The sequence below is a fragment of the Ambystoma mexicanum genome, chromosome 1q (genome assembly GCF_040938575.1).
Source record: "Ambystoma mexicanum isolate Mex_15411 chromosome 1q, UKY_AmexF1_1, whole genome shotgun sequence".
Classification (NCBI taxonomy): Eukaryota; Metazoa; Chordata; class Amphibia; order Caudata; family Ambystomatidae; genus Ambystoma; species Ambystoma mexicanum.
The window spans coordinates 738,667,688-738,688,933 of NC_090922.1; the positions used below are offsets into that span (position 1 = coordinate 738,667,688).

The window sequence follows — 21,246 nt, forward strand, 5'->3', positions numbered from 1 at the left end:
TTAAGTGGCCCTTTGCGAAAAGTCCTCTGAAAATGTATTTATTTTTTTACCAATTGATTATAGTTCCAAAGACAAACTTACAGCACATCTCCGTTTATCCAGAGTATAGTCCTTGATACAAACCGCACCCCCATTGTGTGCTGTTATGGCCAAGTGCATGGTGATGCACAATTGTATTTTAGTTTACAGGTCTGAGCGTTCATCTCTAGAAGGGTAGCTGACAGTCAATACTATCCTCAGTGCGTTTATTTAATGGATTAGAATGGGCTATAGTTAAAACAAAATCTGCATAATTACCTGTACAATACATTTTATATATTTCATGAAGTAATTGGCCTCCTTGCCTGATAATCAAGAGGATGTGTTTGTGTGGTAGGGATCTTCAGGATCAGGTCTGTAACATCTTGAAGACCAATGCCCTTTTTCCATCTATAAAAGGTAGCACCATTTTTAATTACTCAATTAAAACACAATGGCGCATTCAATATCTATGCGCTACATTACGAATCCGGCGGTAACCCTGTCGGTGTTTTGGGCAGTTTGCTGCCGGACTTGTGACATTTTACCGGCTCCTGACCTCCCGGTGCCACCGGGACACTACAAGTCCGGTGGCACAGCAAGTCAGGCGCCGGTAAAATGTATGTCCTCATTCCCATAGAGTCTGCAAGAATCTATGGGAATGGGGACGTGTAAGCAACAGCACCATTGCTAACGGTGCCAGCACTACCGTGAAGAGTCTGTCTACCATAGCCACTGCACCTTGCAGGGTCAGACCTGTCCGACGCAGTGGCTCTGGCATGCAAACTCGTAGTTTGCCGATCCGGAAACATGGGTGCCGGTGAGCTTACCGGCATCCTTATTTCCGGACCGGCAAACTTGTAATGAGGGCCTATGTCTGTTTGACGTGATTCTTTTTCTATGTCTTTGATTTTTTTTTTTTATTGAACACTATGATAAACTTGGCTGGCAAAGTTAGCAACCTCCAGATGTCCTCATCGTTGCCATTTGTATACTTACACACACATTGCTATTCTAATACTGAGGTGATATGGAAAGACATGGGGCCTCATTATGACTCAGGCGCTAATGGGTTAATGGCACCATAAAAGGCTGCGGCGCCGTTAACCTATTAGCGCCTAATTACGAGGTCCCTTTAAAGTAGGGACCTGCAAAGGGACCTTTAAAGTAGCGACCTGCAAAGGGACCTTGGTGCTAAGTACGGTGCCGCAATTTGCGGCACCGTAATTAGCGCCTTCCCCATTCCCATTGAGCCCTATGGGGCAGAAATGGGAATGGGGAAGGGCCAGGGCGGCATGGGGAATTACCACCCCGCCAACCTTGGAATGGGGTGGTAATTCCCCATTCCGCCATGGCAGACACTGGCATGGACCATGGTGCTAATAGCACCATGGTCCTCCGCCAGGGTCGTAATGAGGCCCATGGACAGATATGTTGTTCATCTATTGAAGAGTGTCCACCATCACCTCTATGTGCTTTAAGTGGGGAGAAACGGCCAACATCCCCAAATAAACATGCCATGTATTTTTGCAAACAAATACATTCCAGAATTTCTTACAATATGTGACCCCTCTCGTCCTCTTTTTACTGCCCCTTTAAAGAACCTTGTTTTGAAAATGACTGTATTCATATTGTGTGTGCTCTTTACCTACTGTGCTCTCCACTTTTCTGCTACTGCACAATGCTTAACATTATTGCCTTAGAGATGAGTGACAAACTGAATGCATTTTTCACTACTACATAAGTCCAGTGATGGCTTATAACTTTCAGAATTGTCCTTGCACAATTTGCCCTCTACTACCACATTGGGAGAAGGTGCATTCACATATGAGGATAATTAAACATCAAGTTGATTTAATGCTGTGAAATGTTATCCAATTCGAGGTGGAATTGGTGTACTGTACTGTGCACTTTACATGTGCACGTTACAAGTCCTATGTCTTATGTGACATTGCGCATGGTTGTGAACACTGCACATGGATTCCCTACCATTGCTGAAGTTTTAGGTACCGGTGTTAGATCATGGACTCCCTGTTTATGCAGTATGGCAAAACAATGTTTCCAATCCCAAATCCTCCTGCCACTCATCATTGGATTTTTTACTTTTTATTTTATCGGTCTTTTATAAGGCACGAATACAACAAAACAGTGCTTCAAAGTGCCACACGTCACAAGAAAGAACATTGAACAATGGAAAAGACAATGATTAAATAAATAGAAACAGTGGTCCTACTAAATCTTATGAAATTTGGAGTGTGCAAGTGGAGTAAAAAGAAAAAGGAAGGTGGTGGGATGAGGGTAAGTGCTATTAGGGTCTGACAGAAGAGGAAGTGTTAGAGCTGCTCATTGGGGAGTCAACAGGTAAGTACATGGGCAGAGACAACCCAGGGGAAGAGGGTGGTCTAACGCCCAACAGGTAAGTGCGGGGCAGAAGCAAAACCAACCCGGCAGGCAGGTGTGGGCCCAATGGGCCATGCAGGGGGCTGCTGGGGTGATTGGCCAGAATGCCTGGACCCTATTGGACTCTTGAGTGACCAGTCCGCCAGTCTCAGTGACAGGAGAAGAGAAAGGTCTTGAGATGTTTGCAGAAATTTGTGGTGGTCCGGTTCAAGATGGAGAGATAGGGGGAGACTGTTCCATAGGAGGGAGCCAGCTGAGGAGAGAGATTTGCCCCCAGCTCTCTGCTTGGAGAGCTATTTGATCAGCAGAGAGTTGGAGCCAGAAGATCGGAGAGATTGCGAAGAAGAGTATTTAGTAATAGCAAGTTGCTGGTAGCGGGATTCCAGGCTGCAGACAGCCTTGTGAATGATGCAGAGTGTCTTGAATTTGATCCTTGCAACAACCGGGAGCCAGTGGAGAGATTATATGGTTTCCATGGCTTGATGCCAAGGACTTCTGGATTAGTTGAAGAGAACATTGCAAAGAAAGAGGGAGGTTAAGGAAAAGGCTGTTACAGAAATCTAGCCAGGATAGGACCAGAGTTCCAGAGACATTGAGCTTCTGGGGGAAGGTGAGGAAAGGGAGAATGCCTCTAAGGAGGTGAAGTTGAAAGTGAGCCTTCTTGGCAAGGTTCAAGATGTGAGGAGTAAAGGAGCGAGAACAGTTGAAGATAACCCCAGTATTTCTGGCCTCAGTGTAAGGAGAGGGAGGTGAGCCCATAGAGGGCGGCCAGAGTGCTGGAGGCGAAAGGGGAACAGGTGTCCCCATAGGCAGGATCTCAGCCTTACTGGCATTAAGACAAAGGTCATTGCAGGTGCACCAGAACTGAATAGCAGACAGGCAGTCAGGGATGATAGATGAGGAAGAGTAGGAGGAGGAAGAGGGGAGCTTGAAGAAGAGTTGATTGTCATCGGCATAACACTGGAAATGAGGAGAGAAGGCGGACATCAGGCGAGGAAGAGGTGCTAGGTAGATGTTGAAAAACCAAGGCGAGAGGATAGAGCCCTGGGGAACACCACAAGTTGAGAGAATGGTGGAGGAGGAGAAGGAGCCCAGGAACATGTAGGAGGGGCAGTCAGTCTGGAAGGAGGTCAACCAATCCAGTGCCCTGTCTGAGATACCAAGTGTATATATTGCTCACTTGAGAAGGACAGAATGGGTCACTGTGTCAACGGCGGAAGAGAGATCAAGGAGAATGAGAACAACAGGAGTGTTAGAGACAAGATATGCAAGCTGATTTTCAAGTGTGTTCAGAAGAGCAGCTTCCGTGCTTCTGAATGCTCGGAATCCAGATTGATGGTCATGTAAACAACCAGAAAGCTCAGTGTGTTGGGTCATTTGGGGATGACTAACTTCTGCAGGACTTTCCCAAGGAAGGGTGAAGTAGAGATAAGGTGGTAGTTGGCCGGACACAAGGGGTCAGCAGAAGGCTTTTTTAGGGGGGTGCACAAGGGAGGGCTTGAGAGAAGATGCTAAGGAGTGGTTGCAGAAGTCAGCCAGAGCAAGGGAGAATATGTTGTCCTTAATGGTTCTGGAAGAACAAGGGGACACCTGTTTGGATGAGACCTTCATACAGCAGACTACTCTAGAGATTTCATCTGTTGTGATAGGTGAGAAGGAGACGAGTGTGAGTGGGGGTAGAAGAGAGACCCAGGGAGGCAGGAGGACAGGGAGAGGTATGGAGGGCTGGGAGGAAGAGAGAGAGGTCAGAATGTCCTGAGCAGCTTTTGAGCAGAAATGGGTGGCCAGTGAAGTGCAGAGGTCCTGGAAGGGAGGGAAGAGGTGGAGACTGCAAATGTAGTGGCTAGTTCCTCGCAGAATTTCAGAGTAAAGTCGTGTTGTCGGAGGATCCAGAGACACAAGGCTGGATGTGAGCCCTCTTCTTAGAGCAGATCGAGAGACACTATCACCTTTTTAGTAAGCAACAGTCCAGTTTGTCAGGGGATGAGCCTGAGGTCTGCCACTTCTATTAAGCAAATCTGCACTTGCCTTTAGGGTATCCGTATAAAAGAACGAAAAAATAAATGGTAGAATTGATCGAATTTTGCCTGTTCCAAAGCTTCCTACAGCTGAAAGTTTTGAACAAAGCTACCATTTGTGACCATTATAGCAAACAAGCGAAGATGGGGTGTCCCCCAACCCTTGTTTGCTATAATGGCATGAGGGTGGTGGGGTGTCCCCGTTTGCGAAACAAGAACGTTTTTCCCCCAAAAAAGAATAAAAGGACCCTGCAGCTCAGGTTCCCATGCAGGTGATTGAATGGAACCTGCGTCCCAGAGGGACGGAGCAGTCGGCAGCACCCGACTTGGTAAGGTAAGTAAGGTAAGTAAGGGGTGGGGAGGTACGGGTTGCCAGAAATGTCGGGGGATAGAAAACCAAAAGAAATGTGCATTCAAATGACTTTCATTTTTTTTTCTCTCTCAAATATTTTGGATTCGATAAATCATGGACAATCACGTTACAAAGCAGCTAGGTCAGAGTCGTACCAGCTATTCTGCTTGGAGGCAGGTTTCAGGCGATCCTCATGGCAGGGGCAAGAATGTCGAGAGGGTTAGTGATAGCAAGATGGAGATTGGCAAGGACAGGGTCAGTGTGAGGGTCAGGAGGAGGGGAAGGAGGAGCAATGAGCAGCTGACACCCATTTCATCAGACAGATGACCAAGAAGGATGCTGTCAGTGCTGGTGGAGGCTTAGTCCGGGGGCTGAGAGATCCCAAATGAGAAGAGAGGAGAGAGTGGTCAGAACAGGAGAGAGGGATAGTGAGAGGGTTGAAGAGTGGGAGATCAGCAGGGATGAAGGCATCAAGAAGAGGAGGAGTTTAGGGCTACGGGTCAGAAGAGAAGTCAGCCAATACAGAGAGGAAGACAGGCACTGTGCCAGGGGGTTTGTAGACATGTGGCAAGGGTGAGAGAGTCAGGGACATGCCAAGCTTGCAGACATGACTTTCAATGGGAGTGGGGCTGGGTGGTTATGAGGGAGACAGGGACCCAGTCAGGAAAGATCAGGACTACTGCACCACCAATTCGGTTGGGCCGCGGATTGGAGAGTATCTTGCTGTCAGGGAGAAGGGAATCAAAAGTAGTGACTGAGCTGGCATTGAATAATGTCTATGTGAGAGCGAGGACATTAAGATCAAAGTCTTCATGAAGGAGGCTGATGTTGTAGGAATGATTGACAGCAGATCGAGCATTCATAGTCGCTAAGTGTAGGTGGTTACCACCTTTGAAAGTTTTCTAAGAAGGGGTACAGAGGGGTGGTACACCTGTTGGAGGTTGTGAAGGAGCTGCAGGGAGAGAGGAAGGAGGTGTAGCGAGAGAAGGTAGGAAGTTGATGAGGGCTGGCAGGCACCGATCAAAGAGAAAAATATTGGGTTGAGGACCCTGGGCCATGACAGTGCCATAATGTAGGTGGTAAAGATCCACCTAGAGAGTGAGAAGTTCACCAAGAGTTTGTCCCATCTAGTGCTGCCATGAATGTGTGAGGAGGAAAAAGCAGTAGAGATCAGATGAGGGGTCCATGGGTCTGGGGAAGAGACAGAGAAGAGGATATCAGTGATAGTCTGTCTGGGTGTAGAACTAATGATTGTGTCAGCGATAAGTAGGCCGGGCTAGGTGGTCAGGAGACCTTTTTAAAAAAAATATGTCTTACAAACTTCGAGAGAGAGGAGGGATAGTAACCAAATAGATGGGGAGATGGAGAATGCCATAGATGTGGAGTGGGGGGACAGAAGGAGAGAATGCACAATGCATGAGCAACACACCAGGCGGCCAAGCAGCCAAGGACAGGCCGGATGATGCACTGATGTAAAGCACACCTATATTCGAAATCTAAGGCCAGGCCCTAAGATGCAGACAAGTTGGTGTCAGGCAAATCACAGAATGCAGCAAAGATGGTGAATGCACAGATAGAAATGCACACCTAGATTTGAAATTCAGGCTAGACCCTAAAATGCAGCATAGATGGCGAATGTACAGATAAAAAGCACACCTAGATGCGAATGTCAAGCTAGGCTCTAAATTGCAGCACAGGATCGTATCAGGCAAGGCAAAAAATGCAGTAAAGGTGTTAAATGCGTAGATAAAAAGCACACCTAGATTCGAAATTCAGGTTAGCGCCTAAAATGTAGCACAATATGGTAACAGGAAGGCACAAAATGCAGTAAGGAACAATTTGGAGGGATGAATAGCAAAGAGATTCAACATACAGTGTTAAGTACAGTGGTTTATGAGCTCTGGGTATTAAGTGCAAAGTGCGTCAGGCTTATATGTTGCCCTAGCAGCTTAAGGATGCCTGTGGAATCTCTTTAAAACATATGTGAACATTTAATATATCGACATTCCCTTTTATCAACCGTTTGTGTTTACCTGGTTGAACAAAGAAAACCAAAAAAAACATTTTGAATAAAAGAAATCGAGTTGCAATGTTTTTATGGGGCGCCCATAAATACTAATAATAGTGTTAAAGCTAATTGAGGAATCAAATCAACAGGTCCATGCTGTATTTGATTTGAATGTTTCCTAGACATGTGTCCTATACACAACCCCCCCGCCCCCCAGCATTATTGAAATGATGCATGGCTGAAGTACAACTTACCCGTGTGTGATGAGCCTCTGTGTGTTCAGAACACTTCAAGCAAGTGCAGGAGCTTCAATCCCCCAAAAATAGATTTACCAGAATGGATCACCAAATTTAGACTAGGAGTTTCCAGGATTCAAGCACATCTTGAAATAAGTATGTGTGAACAGATATTCAGAACTTAAAAATAAACTGACCTGACGATGATACAATACTATTTGGAAGCATTATGTTTCGCTAACTGGAAAAATTGACCTTCCCAAAAAAGAACAGGGAAATAAATACAATCCAAAAATAAATCAATCGGTTTGCCTCGTGTTTAGTGCGAACAATTACATTGGCAGGGTGGATTAGGGTGTCATTACAAGTTTGCCAGTAAATTCGCCAGGGGTGGAAGAGTAAATCTCTATTGCACTCTATGAGGATTTTTCAGCAGAATTAACATGACAGAAATTCTGCTGCATTCATTCGCTGGCAATGGCCAGAAAGTCTGCAGATTTACATATAGCTCATTGCTGGAGGTGAATCCTCTGACTTTTCGCTAAACTGATAGTTGGGCAGTGCGGGAATGCATTGGTATATGGTAATACTGCTGCGTTTATCCTGTACCGCCCAACTCGTAATGAGGCCCAATGGCTCCAAGATTATTGATGGATTCACCAAGCTAATTAAGGGGATCAACACATTTGATCAGGAGAGCTTTCTGACCTCTGACACAACACTATGATGTATTATCCACGCTTGAAAGCATATCTACTGAACTGGGTGCAATGTGTATTGTGGCCAGGTCATGCGGTTGCAGGCACTTAGCCCCCCATTGAATGACAAGAAGTCTGTATTTATAAAAATAAATACATTTTCGGGTATTGTAATTGCTCTAAAGAAAAATGTTAAAATATAACAATGCCATAATACACAAAAAACACAGCACAAACCACCACAGTTCATCAACAAATTATAATGTGCCAGAGGTGGTGAAATGTCCCCACTAATATGTTGTTGCTAATGTACTATACTAGCATGTATCCTCGATCTGATGCACTGTGTTTCAATCTAACACTGTGCATTGGGTGTGCCCTTTTGATCTGATCAGTTGTATCCTGAATATCACTTTCTTTGTGATGTTTCTTTACCAAAGAATCTCTACTGTGCTTCTACCACTTGACATTTTAAGCAAGCTCAGTGGGTCCTGCATAGCTCTGCAGCTGTTGTAAGAGAGTTGTTTTAGTATTATTTGAAAAGCTGCTATTGGTACTGCACAGCTACTCTGGTCTGTATAAAACGTAAATAATATAAATAAGCAGACGAAAAGAGGTAATAAAAAAGAAATACGTTTTCAGACAACTCAAAACACATACCAATAGGGGACCATAAAGGGGTTTTTGCACCCTGTACATACTGCTGAAAGTATTTTCACATAAACCAATTACAGGTAAAGTTTACTAGATGGATATGATATGTTGCTTTTTCACAGCATATTCACCTCTGCAACCATAACTGAGCGTCCCCTTGGTATTGTTGCTGCCCCTAGGGTGCAGTGGTGTACCGACTGTCTAGGGTGAGAGAGAGTGGTTGACCCCATTCAAAGTTGTGAATTTCAGAATAAAGATGAACATAAAAATAAGAGCACATTCAGCTGGAGATGTGAAGGTAATGATTCCACACAGGAAGGAAAAATGACTTTAATATTCCTGCTTTTATGAACTCTAATTTCTAAAATTACGAAACTGTATTTTTATCCGATTAGCAACTGGAAACCCTGCACTAAATGTATATGTATTGTTTATCAACAGTTTTATAATTTTAGAAATTGGAGTTCACAAGGGCATCATTATGTGGACATCTACAGCTGTATGTCTCTATGCCCTCACCATAGACAGGCAGCAACCATACCCAGGGGATGGTTAGCTATGGTTGGAAGTCTACATAGGCTATGCAATTGCAATTTATCCTATCAATCTTGTCAACTTCAACTGTACTTAGTTTAGGTGAAACTAAAAGCACATACCAGACTTCTAATCAACATTCTCGTTTTTATCCACCAAATGAACATTTGTTTAATGCGGGTTTTGTATGAAATCCAGTATGTTCCAAGGCACATACATAACATAATATTAAATCAATAATCCTGCAGTCTCAATAAACTTCATCTGTCTCCTGGCCATAATTCTTATGCATAGGAGTGCATATAGGACAGACATAGATTAACAGAATTTTGTTTTTTGTATGTCTTTGCTCGTATGTTGATCTACATAGAACTTCACCTAGATAAAGTTCCAATTCTGCCCTAGATTGTGTTATGCCACTTTGAAAGTCTGCTAAAAATAGTGCCCTGTGGTGAGATATTAACAATCAAACAGGTGCCCTAACATTCAACGCCATTTTTGGCAACAAGGAGAGCCAGTTCTAGAGAAAGCACACAGCAGGAGTTGGCATCATGGCATGGACATAAATCATGCAACCTACACAGAAATTTGGTCCACACTTTTAAAGGTTGTAGCACTGTTTGTCAAACATTAACCATAGCCTGATTTGACAATCCTATTAGGGGGACCGCAGGTGATTTTCATGAAAACGAATGAGGGTAGCTATGCAGTTAGTGAATACAAGTCAGTATTGCTGAAGTAATCTCTCCATAGAAATTAAGCTATTTCGTCGCTAGCCAACATTTGGCCAATGGTTTCAAGTCAGATAATACATACACTGCTTCCTTAGATAACATCTTTGATTCAAATGGACTTGGGAAGTCTCTATCAATGCTTTGCTTACTCTCTTCACCATTGATGGGAGTGAAGTCCACACCATCTATCCTAACTACCCAGAAATCGAGAGCAACACATATCCACCTGTTCTTGAGGCACATTTAACAGAAAATATTGGAAATAGAGGACTATACATAACATCTTACAATCTTGCAATTACTGTCAGTTCCAAAGCACGTAGTTGCAAGATGAAAGAAACAAATCTTAAATTATAGAAAATGGATTTCCAAGGTCTGAACGTTTAATATAAAATATATATATATATGTGATTGTCTCTGTGGGCCCCAGTTGTCTCCTCTCCTCACTGGTACTGCTCTGACGGGAAATTCATTTGTTTTGTATGTGATGAGAATTAAATCTAAGAATTAAATATCATCATTCCTAGAAGACAGGAACTCAAAAATCAACTGGGCAGGTCACTCCACCTCACCCAAACCTGTAGACTGCGGCGTCCCTCAAGGAGCCAGTTTCTCCCCTTTGCTTTTCAATTTATACATCCGTTGCCTTTGTACTCTTTTATCTCAGCTCGGAATTTTTGTCACCAATTTCGCTGACGATACACAGCTCATCTTAGAGTTGAGTGGAAACCATTCCTTAGACAACGGGAAGTTATTGATTATCTATAACACCATTGAAAACTGGATGTTAACACACTGGATGTGTCTTAATAGTTCTAAAACGGAACTTATGACCTTTGGAAGCGCTAAAGCCTTAAAAAACATTGGCTCGGACTATTCCACCTTCACTATAAAAGACTCCACCATTAAGGTTTCAAATAAGGTCAAAACCCTAGGTATTTATTTACAATTTTCCCTAGGTGCAGAAGCCCAAACCGCTTATTTAAAGCAAAATTGTCAATTTTATCAAAGGATTCTCTGCCAGATCAGTCCATTTCTTAACATCAAGAACAGTGCCCTGATAGGGAGAGCTACCATCCTGTCTCGTTTGGACTATGGTAACGCGTTAATGCTTGGCGCTAGCAATAATTGCCTGAAACAATGCCAGATTATTCAGAATAATGCTGTCAGGTCCATCACTAACAAATCTAAGCGAGAACACATAACCAAGGACAGAAATGATCTCCATTGGTTGGCAGTGAAGGAACGGATCCTGTTTAAATCACTAACCCTAACCCACCGATGTCTCTACGGCACGGCACCAGCATACCTTAAGAAAAAGTTCAGGTGGTATGAGCCAAGTCATAGCTTGAGATCCACCAAGCAAGGACTGATCAATCCGAGCCTTCCAGGCAAAGCCACTGGTCTCGGTCGAGCTTTTCCGAGTTTGGCAACTTCCCACTGGAACAAACTGCCTTGCAGCCTTAGACTGGAAAGCAACACCCAACTCTTTAGGAGGCATCTGAAGACCTTTCTCTTCAAATAACTAGGCAATTTCTACATCGAATCATGTTGCCATCTTTCTGCCCCCCTCTCTTTACTTTCTTTTGTGTCGTCCTGTTAATCTTCGTCCTTGTGTCTTTTTTCGCGCCCTGATGCTTGCGAGCTACGGCGCGTTAAAAATAAATAAATAAATAAATAAATAAAAATGAAATGGAGTCCAATTCATTAAATATGAAAACACAAGGTACATGAATGGCTATACACAATTGCACAATGTCTCAAATTATCATTAAGTAATTGATGCATTCTAACAGTAAACCCTCAATGATGTACTTGCAAATCACCTTGACCTCCTTTAAAAACAATGCCAGTCCAGGTTTCCATAAGGCAGCTATCCTATTAAGTGGTATCACAAAGTGCGTTCTGTTCCTCCTTAATGAGCTACTGAACGAGATATTGCTTTATTTGGATCCAGTGTACCTTGAAAGGATTCATGTTTTATGAAACAGATGATTCATGGTGCATAGAGAGGTGATAGGAAACGTGTCCTGTCATATAATGAAAAGCCATATGCTCATCATTGCAATCAAACTATTTTTTAAATGTTGTTTTTGAGATAAGTACACTCCTGTGGCAAAGGTCTTAGAGAAAGATGTGATTACTGTTTGTGTAGCAGTGATCATCCATATCATAAGTCAGGGGCATTGGTACATATGTTTGCTCAATGTCAACAACGTATATGTCTACCACCTGCTGAAACATGTTGTAGTCCTAATACTTACACGTATACAAAATGCTAGAAATCAGGGTGAGAGATCCGTAGACAGTTATCTGGTTTGCACGCTATTTTATTTTTGCCTCCAACCAATTTTTTGCGCAAATGACAATTTAAAAGGTTTACATGACTTTCGATAAGCACGAAAGTAATACGGACAGATGTTGTTTGGACACAGAAAATACAGGTGAGTATCGACCTCTCTAGTATCGAGGTACAATTTTCAAAGTGATGCACAAGTCTAAAGTACAGATAAGTGAGGACAAAATATAACAAGGTGCTACCCAGGACTGTAGTAGGTGCGGGGATGATAAAAAATATTAGAATCTTGTATAACATGATGAGCAAGTAAATCTCTGGTTTACCAGTCTCCAGTCTCCTTGAGAAGCCGTCACTCTGCTCAGCCTTGAAATTGGCCTGGTTAAGCCCCCACCCCTCAGGGTTTATTGCTTAAATAACAAACAACTATAGGTTGATGTGTTATTGTTAATATTGATAATTGTACTCAAAACATCAGTACAACTACAGTAATATCACTCTTAATGGACAATTACCTGTACCATAGTCCTGAAAAGACTTGCATCGGTGCAATATCTCTTGCCCACTTGTTAGATTGTATCCACCATGTTTTAATTATTTCTTTTAAACTAGCTACTACATAATGATATGTATTTCATGTCCTGTAATATCTGTATTTTTAATTTTGTATCATTGAACTTTGCAATTGGTACTTTATTTGGCTGTGACTGCATCTATTTGCATTATTTTGTTTTGCTGAATGGCACAATCTTTTAATTGTGGGCACTAGCACTTTGCTATCAGCCACTGCTGAAACTACAATTTCTGAAATACCCATCTGAATGTTGTGTTTGAGCATGTGCATGCCTGCGCTACTGGCCTAAAAAGACGTGTGTCAGTGCAAAGCCTGTTTAGTCCTGGTCAAGCCTTTCAGTGAATGGCATTTCAAGCTTCCCGATTCACCCTTCATAGCTCACCTGTGAAGAAACCTCACTGTTGCTGGTCCCTTGCCTTATGAGTGTTTTCAACCTTTGTTTTTCTTTGCTTCCCTCTCTTAATGTCAGGAGCTTCCAGTTGTGTTTGTTATATCCAGGACCACCACAATCACTTGACACCCAAGAATACCACAGAGGCCAACTGCTCTCAATTAACAACAAATCCAGGACCAATATTCTGAGTGCTCTTAATATAATTTGGATGAATCCGATCCAGTTGATCCCCAACCATAATCCTGGTACAGGACAGGGCATTGTATGTTATGCATTGCATAATGCTAAATCTGTGGTAAAGACATCTACAGCCATTGCTCATTGTATTAAAAAATACAACTGCGAAATTCCATTTGTAATGGAAACTTGGTTAACAGGCGTTGTTGCAGGGCTCTCTATTTGTCCTGGGTGGCAACCTGATTAAATGGGTTTATAGAGAAAACCACCAGGGCGGAAAGGTATCAGTAATTCTCAAATCTAACATCATTGTTTAAAACATTGAAGTATTAACCTGGGACAAGTTGTCAGAAGTTTTCTCATTTACATGAAAAATTTCAGACTCAGATTCCACAAGGGCTGTCCTTGTCTGCAAGCCCCCTGGCCTTGCCAACAGATGTATATCTGGCCAGCAGGACATTTTTCGTCTGCCTTGCTGTCATAGAATACATTTCTTATTTCGATAATTTTAATATCTAGCACAACTGTCCACTCAAGGGAGATTATGCACTGCTTTCACAACCTTTATATTATTATTCAATAAAGTATTTTGTGATCTCCTTTTCTCATAATAGTGGGCACTGCCATGAACTGATAGATTCAAGGAACCTAGACCTACCGCTTGTTGTGACTTTACCAGTATCTTGGAGCAAACCTATGAGAAATGGACATCTGAGAAGTATGTAGAAGCCCTGGCGTGTTTGATTTGTATTAGTTAATAAAATAAGCCAATTAACTATATCTCAGAAAGAACAATCTGCTAATCATGTCCCACTTTCCCAAGCTCTGTTCCGAAAGCATAATGTACAATGGTGCACTATTAGACCAATAATCTGCTTTGTAGTGCCTGCTGTCCAGTGGAACATAGCAGGTTCACGGATCACAGGTGCCCTCTTGACAGCTACAGTGACAGTCATGTTTCTGCAGTTCTGGGGCTGCATTTAAGAAATACTGGTGTCATGTTCAACTAAAAATATAAGACATACCTGAGTGTAAGGTAGTAGGTCTAGTATCGCTCATAATTTTCCAAAGTACATCAAATTGATTTCACATATGTCTCAACTCTGTGGGCCCAGCTCAGTGGTGGAAGGTTGTGTGTATTCCCCCAGCCAGGCTGTCTCTGCTGCTCCCAGCAAGACTGTAACTCTGGCAGTTTCCTCTCTTCAATCCTTTGTGAGGGCAGGTAATACCATCTCCAGTGTGAAAGCCTTTCCAAAGGAAGCTTTTCTGGCAACAGGAACAAAAAGACAGACATTTCACGAAAGCACTAGCCTCACACCACAGTGATGGATACCAAATGGGCCTTCAATGTCATTTACAAGGGAAGGGTGCAGGGTTAGTGTAGACAGAATGAGCTCAGACCAGCACAATAGAGTGTCCACTGTTTTATTTTGTCTCTTTCTCTCTTTTTCCTTCTGTCCCCTAAACTTCCTTTAACACAAACCACTTTGGGTATGATGTCAGAAGGCAAGGTCCACTTGTTCCAAGAACAGGGATTGGAAACTTAAAACAGGCTTGATATTTGTCCAATAACCCGTAGACATTTTCATTGAACAGATTGGGTCCCCTACTCCTTCTTTAAATCATCTCTGGAATTCAATCCTTTAAAATGATGTAATTTGGAACCTGTTGGGAGAGCAGTCATTTCCAAACTCTGCATGTTGTGAGGTGAAGAGATGTAGATGTCAAGCAGTCAAGACAGAAGCAAACTCTGCCACTAACCATGCTCAGAGCACATTGGAAGAGACCTGTTGCTGGAGGAAGATCTGCCCAATTTATGCCAGCCAGACTTATACCTTCGATCTCAATGTGCTGAATGAATCCTCGTAGGTGCGTACCAGGCTCCTGAGCTATCTGTTGGCTTGCATACAAACCACACAAAATGCAGCAGTCAGACTTATTTTAAATGACTGAAGACCTCCTTTGTTTCTTCTGCTAGACACTCTCTTAATTGGCTGCCCATTTCCCAATCGATAACTTTAAAAGTGATTTTAGGCTTCAATTACATCATGGATTGGGAGCTAACTATCTTTGTGGGGAAAAAGTCATACATTACAGCATTCTATTTGGTCAACCAATCTATATCGATTACACATTTCTTCTTCACATTGCTCAACAGGAGACAAAAGCTAGTTCTAGGTTTAGGCCCTCATCTTTAAACAATCTTCTGTTACATCTTCTTTCTCTGAATTCCCTGTTGGATTTTCACAAAAACCTGAGAACCCACCTTTTCCTATAATGTATTCCCTTCTTGTCATCTTGACAGCATTTTCCTGGAATACAGATGTATTCTTTTTAGATCTGGGCCCAAATGTATGCAATGTATAGCCGGTACTATGTGTTATGTTAATGCAAATAATCATAATCATTATCACAATCCTAACCATTGAGCTATTCAAAGGTAGTAACTAACCGAGGATCCATCACAGTCCCATCCCCTTTATGGGTCCCCAAACCCCCACCACAACTGTCCCCTGTACCCTACCCCTTATCCCCAATACTGCTTCTCAGTTGTGTTCATAGCACACATTCCCACTGCCCAGTCTTGCCTCAGCCACTGTCACTGACTACCCCTCTGGCAAAATAGAAGTGGAACAGGAAATACTCTTAGAGCCCTCTCTTCTATTTCCATGGCAGCCATAGTGAAAATGACAGTCACGATTGCTGTGGTTCATATTTTGATTTTTACTTTCCAGTTTAGGTGTATTTAGTTATATTATTTTAAGTATTTTGCAGATATGCATTACATTTTTTTTCCGCACAGAAAACTGCCAATAAATAAAATGAATACCTCCATGAGGAATTCATTGTGTTACACATTAGTTTGTGTTTCCTGCACACTACACCTATGTCAGATATATTATGCAATGTGTTGTAAGCATGCATTGACAGTGAAATTATGGTAGATGAGAAACCCAAGTTGAACATATGTTTTGCATCAGTGGATAATCTGTCAGATATGAACTAGTAATTAAAATAAAGGCAACTGCATGATCTGTCAGACATGAACCATTGATTAAAACAGAAGTGCTAGAGTGCAACTATTAGTAATTCATCAAAATAATAAGCAGTAAGACAGTGAAGATAACGGTCTTACCTTTATGGCAGTGGATGCAATCTGTATGTGGTGGAGTCTGCGCAGTGTGCTGTCCCTGTCAATAAAATAGGAGGCTGCCAGCTGGTGCAAGGTCTCCAGAGTAACAGAGGAGCTGTTGCCGTTGGGATCACTGCCTTCGGATCTCTTGCTCAGCTTCCGCTTGTCCACAAAAATTGTGAGTGATTCCTCTCCTGTTAAAACAACATTTTCAAGACGTCAAGTTACACCTTTGCTGTTCTTGTCTCTTCAAGTGAAAATAAAACACGAGAATAACTTGATTGATTTCTCAGAAGACTGTAAACTCTTTATTCTTCCACCAGTATAATCAATTTTAATTTTTATTTTTTAAATGAGTTCATATTTATATTTTTCATTTTTTTGTGAAATAGACTTGTGAAGTCAACATCATCATAACATCATGGTGTTTTCAGATTACAGAATTGTGCAACATACTGTGAAGTAAACGGATAAACAATTACTAACACTCTGTGTGTTTGTGTACCCTACCCTCCTAGAGAGAGTTGCCTGATGTTAAAAATGAGACGCATGTGGGGGCTTCCCATTATATTGGCACACTTAACATTGCCAACATTACTTTGAAGCAGCCCATGAATAGTGTGTTCAAATGCACTAGTGCAGCAAAATATGTGTATTTAATTTAATAACAAGAGACAACGGTTTGAATGGTTACAAATGGCAAATCAGATAATAGTAAAACAAATAACACACGTATCCACCCAACATAACTTAGGGATCAGGATTTTGAGGACCAAAACCTCACTCACACACCTGAATTTCTTCAGGCAGGCAACATACCCTTATGCCTAAATAACATCTGACAGGCCTGTTCCACTTCAATAGGGTCTCACAAAGACCATGTGATGATCACCAAATCAGAAGATCGACAAATGATAACGCTCTAACGAGCAAAGCTTTTCCATATAAAAGATTGTTCTCTGCCATGGCAAAATACCTTCCACCAGAGCACTGAGAACCAAAATCCATACATAGGTTCTTTAGCTAAATCCCATAGAAATAATTACCCTGAGGGGAACACCGATGAATGTGGCTCAAGATTTACAATACACAACTTATTCAGGAACAAGAGGAAGTATATCTAATCATTGACAGATACTTTGCTTGAGGTTATCTTAGAATGCATTATCAATTGCACCCAAGAAATGGTGGCATACATATTTTGAATTTACCAAATGACAGAGATGGCAGTTTAGTTAGTCTTTGAAACAGGTCTAGCAACCTATAGCTGATACCCATTCCTCCTCACAAGACCATTGATGCTTTAGGTTGCAAAGAATATGTATTCTTCAATCAAATCTTAAAGAATAATGTTAAACTGCCAATCACCCAGAGTGGGCAAAGTATCAGAGAAATTGACGTAACTCTTTTATAACGTACCTCTGTAAGAATCCAATACGAGGGCCAGGTTCTCCATACTAGCACAAGTCTGATCTACAAAATCACATTCTTGACATAAATACATTACTTAAAAGCCTTTCAATTGAGAAAATCTGTGTGCTTGTCTGAACATGTCCTTAATCATAAGAAACACCATAACCTTTGAGGTCCACATGAATAATTATCGTGTACTCCTATTTGGAATTGACCTCCCAAATGCAACTAAACACCAAGGCCCTGATTCACAAAGAGTATTTCAAAGGGAAAACCTCACTGATAAACACGATGGGAATCAGTCCCGATGTCTTTTAATTCACACCATCACATATGTAACACAACTAGTTGTGTTTCCATGGAGGAACAAACGCAAATGTACAGAAAACATTCTACATAAGAACTAAAATAACTGAAAATAGATCTGAAGGGACTTGGCAATACAAGTGCGAGAACATATTTCAATTTCAGTATTATATGCCACACAAATTATTCCAAAGAAATTGCAGAAGCCAAAAACACCACAAAACAATCATACTGCAATCATAAATGAACTGCACAACTTACCTAACTCAGATAAGTAAAGCATTGGATGTATGCCACAATCCTCCAATGCACCTATAAAACACTGAGATGTTTTAAATCCACACTCACATCCTTAAACAAACCCCATACCTTTTTTTTAACAGGCATTGCAATCATACACATCCTTGCAATGCCAGCCATAAACCTTGCAATTCTTCACCAAGACTGCAAGGAAATCATCATTGTCATCGGTTCTAACTGGGCCATTCATCTTCATAACAAGTAAACAAGGAGATCACATGAAGAAGATGCTTTGCCAAAATGATCTGTGAAAACCAATGGTGTTAAAGAAAGATATTCTCACCCCCATACAAAGGTAATAACTGATCCAGTGAATGGGGAAACATTGTGGTAGAGCACCGAATTGAGAGGAAGAGGAAAAAAATGACTGTACTTTCTCAAAGATTAAAAGTTTGAAAACCATATTCAATGCTGAAGTCATTATATTATGAACGAGCACAAAGAAGACAAAGAGCAGGTGAGTGATTAGGCGACTAGTCTCAGTAAATTCAAATATGCTTCTGCTCAATACAAAAGAGAATGTATTAGCCATCACAGTATAGGGGTGTTTGACCATGCCACTATGGCAGACATGTTGGCTGCTTTTACCATATTTGGTCATTTGACACCCAATGGCATTCACAAAGGGATGTAAGATGTGGTAATGATTCACCATCCTAACGTAATGACCTCAGTGAATCATCAAGGGCATTACTGCTGGGTGACAAGCTGATAACACATGCCATGAAATGCCACTGAGGGCATTATCTCCATTTGCACCTGTGGACTGATGGGAAAATGTCATGTAGGCTAACACAATGAAAATCAAAGAAAAAGGCAATAATCGTGTTCCTGTGTATGGCAACTTGGTGTGCACATGTTCTGGCAGCATCAACGGTCGGCAAGGTGGAGCAGAGGAAGGATGATTGTAGATAGAAGAGTGGTGCAGGAAAGGGGATAGAGCAGAAAAGAGGCAGAGAGGGAAGGGCCAGTGCAATCATGTTACCACAAAAAGGGGAGGCAAGAGGACAAATGATTTGGACCAAGCTGTGGTCATGGATGCTGGGAATACGAGCTTCTCCATTTGGAAAATACCTGTTTGTCCTGCATTGTGAATGGATAACAGACATTTGAAGGGTGCTACTTAATAGTATTTAACTTTGAGAAACGCAAAGCTAATCAAAATGTATCATCATCCATCTTAAAATAAGGATATGTTCAACTCATCAGAACTGCTCCTCTTACTCAAGACTACCGCCTAATGTATAGCCTCAAGGGTTCAGTACTTTTGTATATAACGTAAATGATTTCCAAGAAGTCACTTCATGCCAATATACGTTGATATAATTTCCAATCCTTAGTAGCGTCAACGCAAGTCTGCTTTAAAATATCAGTGTAGGGGACTCGAACACACTTAACAGCCAAAATGAATCATCAATTTGTGGTAAAATGAAAAATAGACGAGCTGTAAAATAATCAAAACATAACCACGGTTGATAAGAACAATTAATAACATTCCATTAGAGATTTAATTGTAGTTGCCTTTTCTGCAGAATGACCCTGCAAAGCCATCTTTTCAAAGTCAACAACCTAAGAGGGGCGTTCACCTTTAGGAAAGTGCAACTACTGTAGCTGGTTTTCTAATGAAGTCACTAACACACACACTTTGGGGCATTCTTCATAAATGCAAACGGAAGAAAGATTGCTAGGGAAACAATACAGACAGAAACGACAACTGCAAAAACACGTCTTTAATCAGTCCGAAATGGTACTGCTGTTTTCCATAGACTCATTAGGAAGTGGTAAATTGACGTCACGCAAAGCAAATTCACGTACCCACTTTTATCCTTAGCAAATGACTATGAATATCGATCAAGTCATTGATCAAGCCAATACCTCAGTTACTATTTCACAATTGTGCACAGAGAGACATATTACTATTTCAACAACAGTGTCTAGCACTACATTTAATTATAAAAAAAGCCTCTGCAAAATAACCACAAGTGGAGGCCCATCATGAAAGAAAGAAAGACAAAAAAGACACAGGATTATTGGTAGCCTAATCTCTATACCCACTAGTTCAGTGAAAAAACACCTCTCATGATTAAAATAAATAAATAAATACGTGCATGTGTTTAATTTGGGGAAAATTAGACTGATTATTACTTTGTGTAGTAGACACATATTTCATTATTTGTAATCATCACAATTGTATATGCAAAACATTAAAAAGGTGATTTTTATCTGTGCCTTATAACTGAAATGTAATACAGTGAGCATTAGCTAGTGAGAGCAGTTAATGTTCCTGCGACCAGCAGAGCGGGCTCGTGGTTCACTGTGAGGGGGTGGCTTGGCTGGCGATTCAAAAAATAAATAAAAGACAAAAGTAATTAATGAATACTACATAGGGATCCAATTGGGTTTTAGGAGGAAACAAGTATATACGAGAGCCAACTATAAGGGCCCCAGCAGGTGTTAGGGCCATTGTTTTAGGGTAGTGGTTTGGGTCGGGGAGGGGATTTAAAAAAAGAAGAAAAAAAAGAAAAGATGTTCATGTTAGCAAGAGGGGAATATTTTAGACGTTTTCAGAAATGTTACACTAAGGCATGCTGGTAAGATGTTATAGCTTGCCCCACGGTTTGTTGTCATGCCAATGGGGCACAGGATAAAATAACAAAATAATTAAATAAATAAACAAACTATAATCAACAGATAATAGCAACTGCATGACCTGGGACAGCGTGGTCTGGGCAGCAAACAGTTGGGGCTAGCAGCAAAGGTTAATTGTATCGTCAAAAGGGGTCTGGGAGAGGGTAGTCGTATTGGCGGGGAGCTGTGGAAGCACAGGCCTTCCGTGAGGTTCTGAATATTATCAGCAGTGCATCTAAAGCCCAGCTAGAAGGGGCAGTGCAAGTGGGTACGGGAGAGAACGGGCTCAATAGGGATAGGCCCCAGTGTATGGCAGCCTCAGACAGGGCTCTTGCAGCAGTGATTACTTGTAGCCCATCAATGGAGCTAGGGG

General features: G+C 41.7%; 1 protein-coding gene across 2 annotated transcripts in view; it reads right to left on the minus strand.

Moving 5' to 3' along the window:
- Positions 1-21,246, minus strand: part of BRINP3 (BMP/retinoic acid inducible neural specific 3) — a 1,196,593-nt gene that overhangs the window by 488,708 nt on the left and 686,639 nt on the right. For both annotated transcript variants that reach the window (XM_069641339.1, XM_069641340.1), the window contains exon 4: positions 16,230-16,420. In XM_069641339.1, the coding sequence (XP_069497440.1) occupies positions 16,230-16,420 (191 nt within the window). The remainder of the gene's footprint in view (positions 1-16,229; positions 16,421-21,246) is intronic.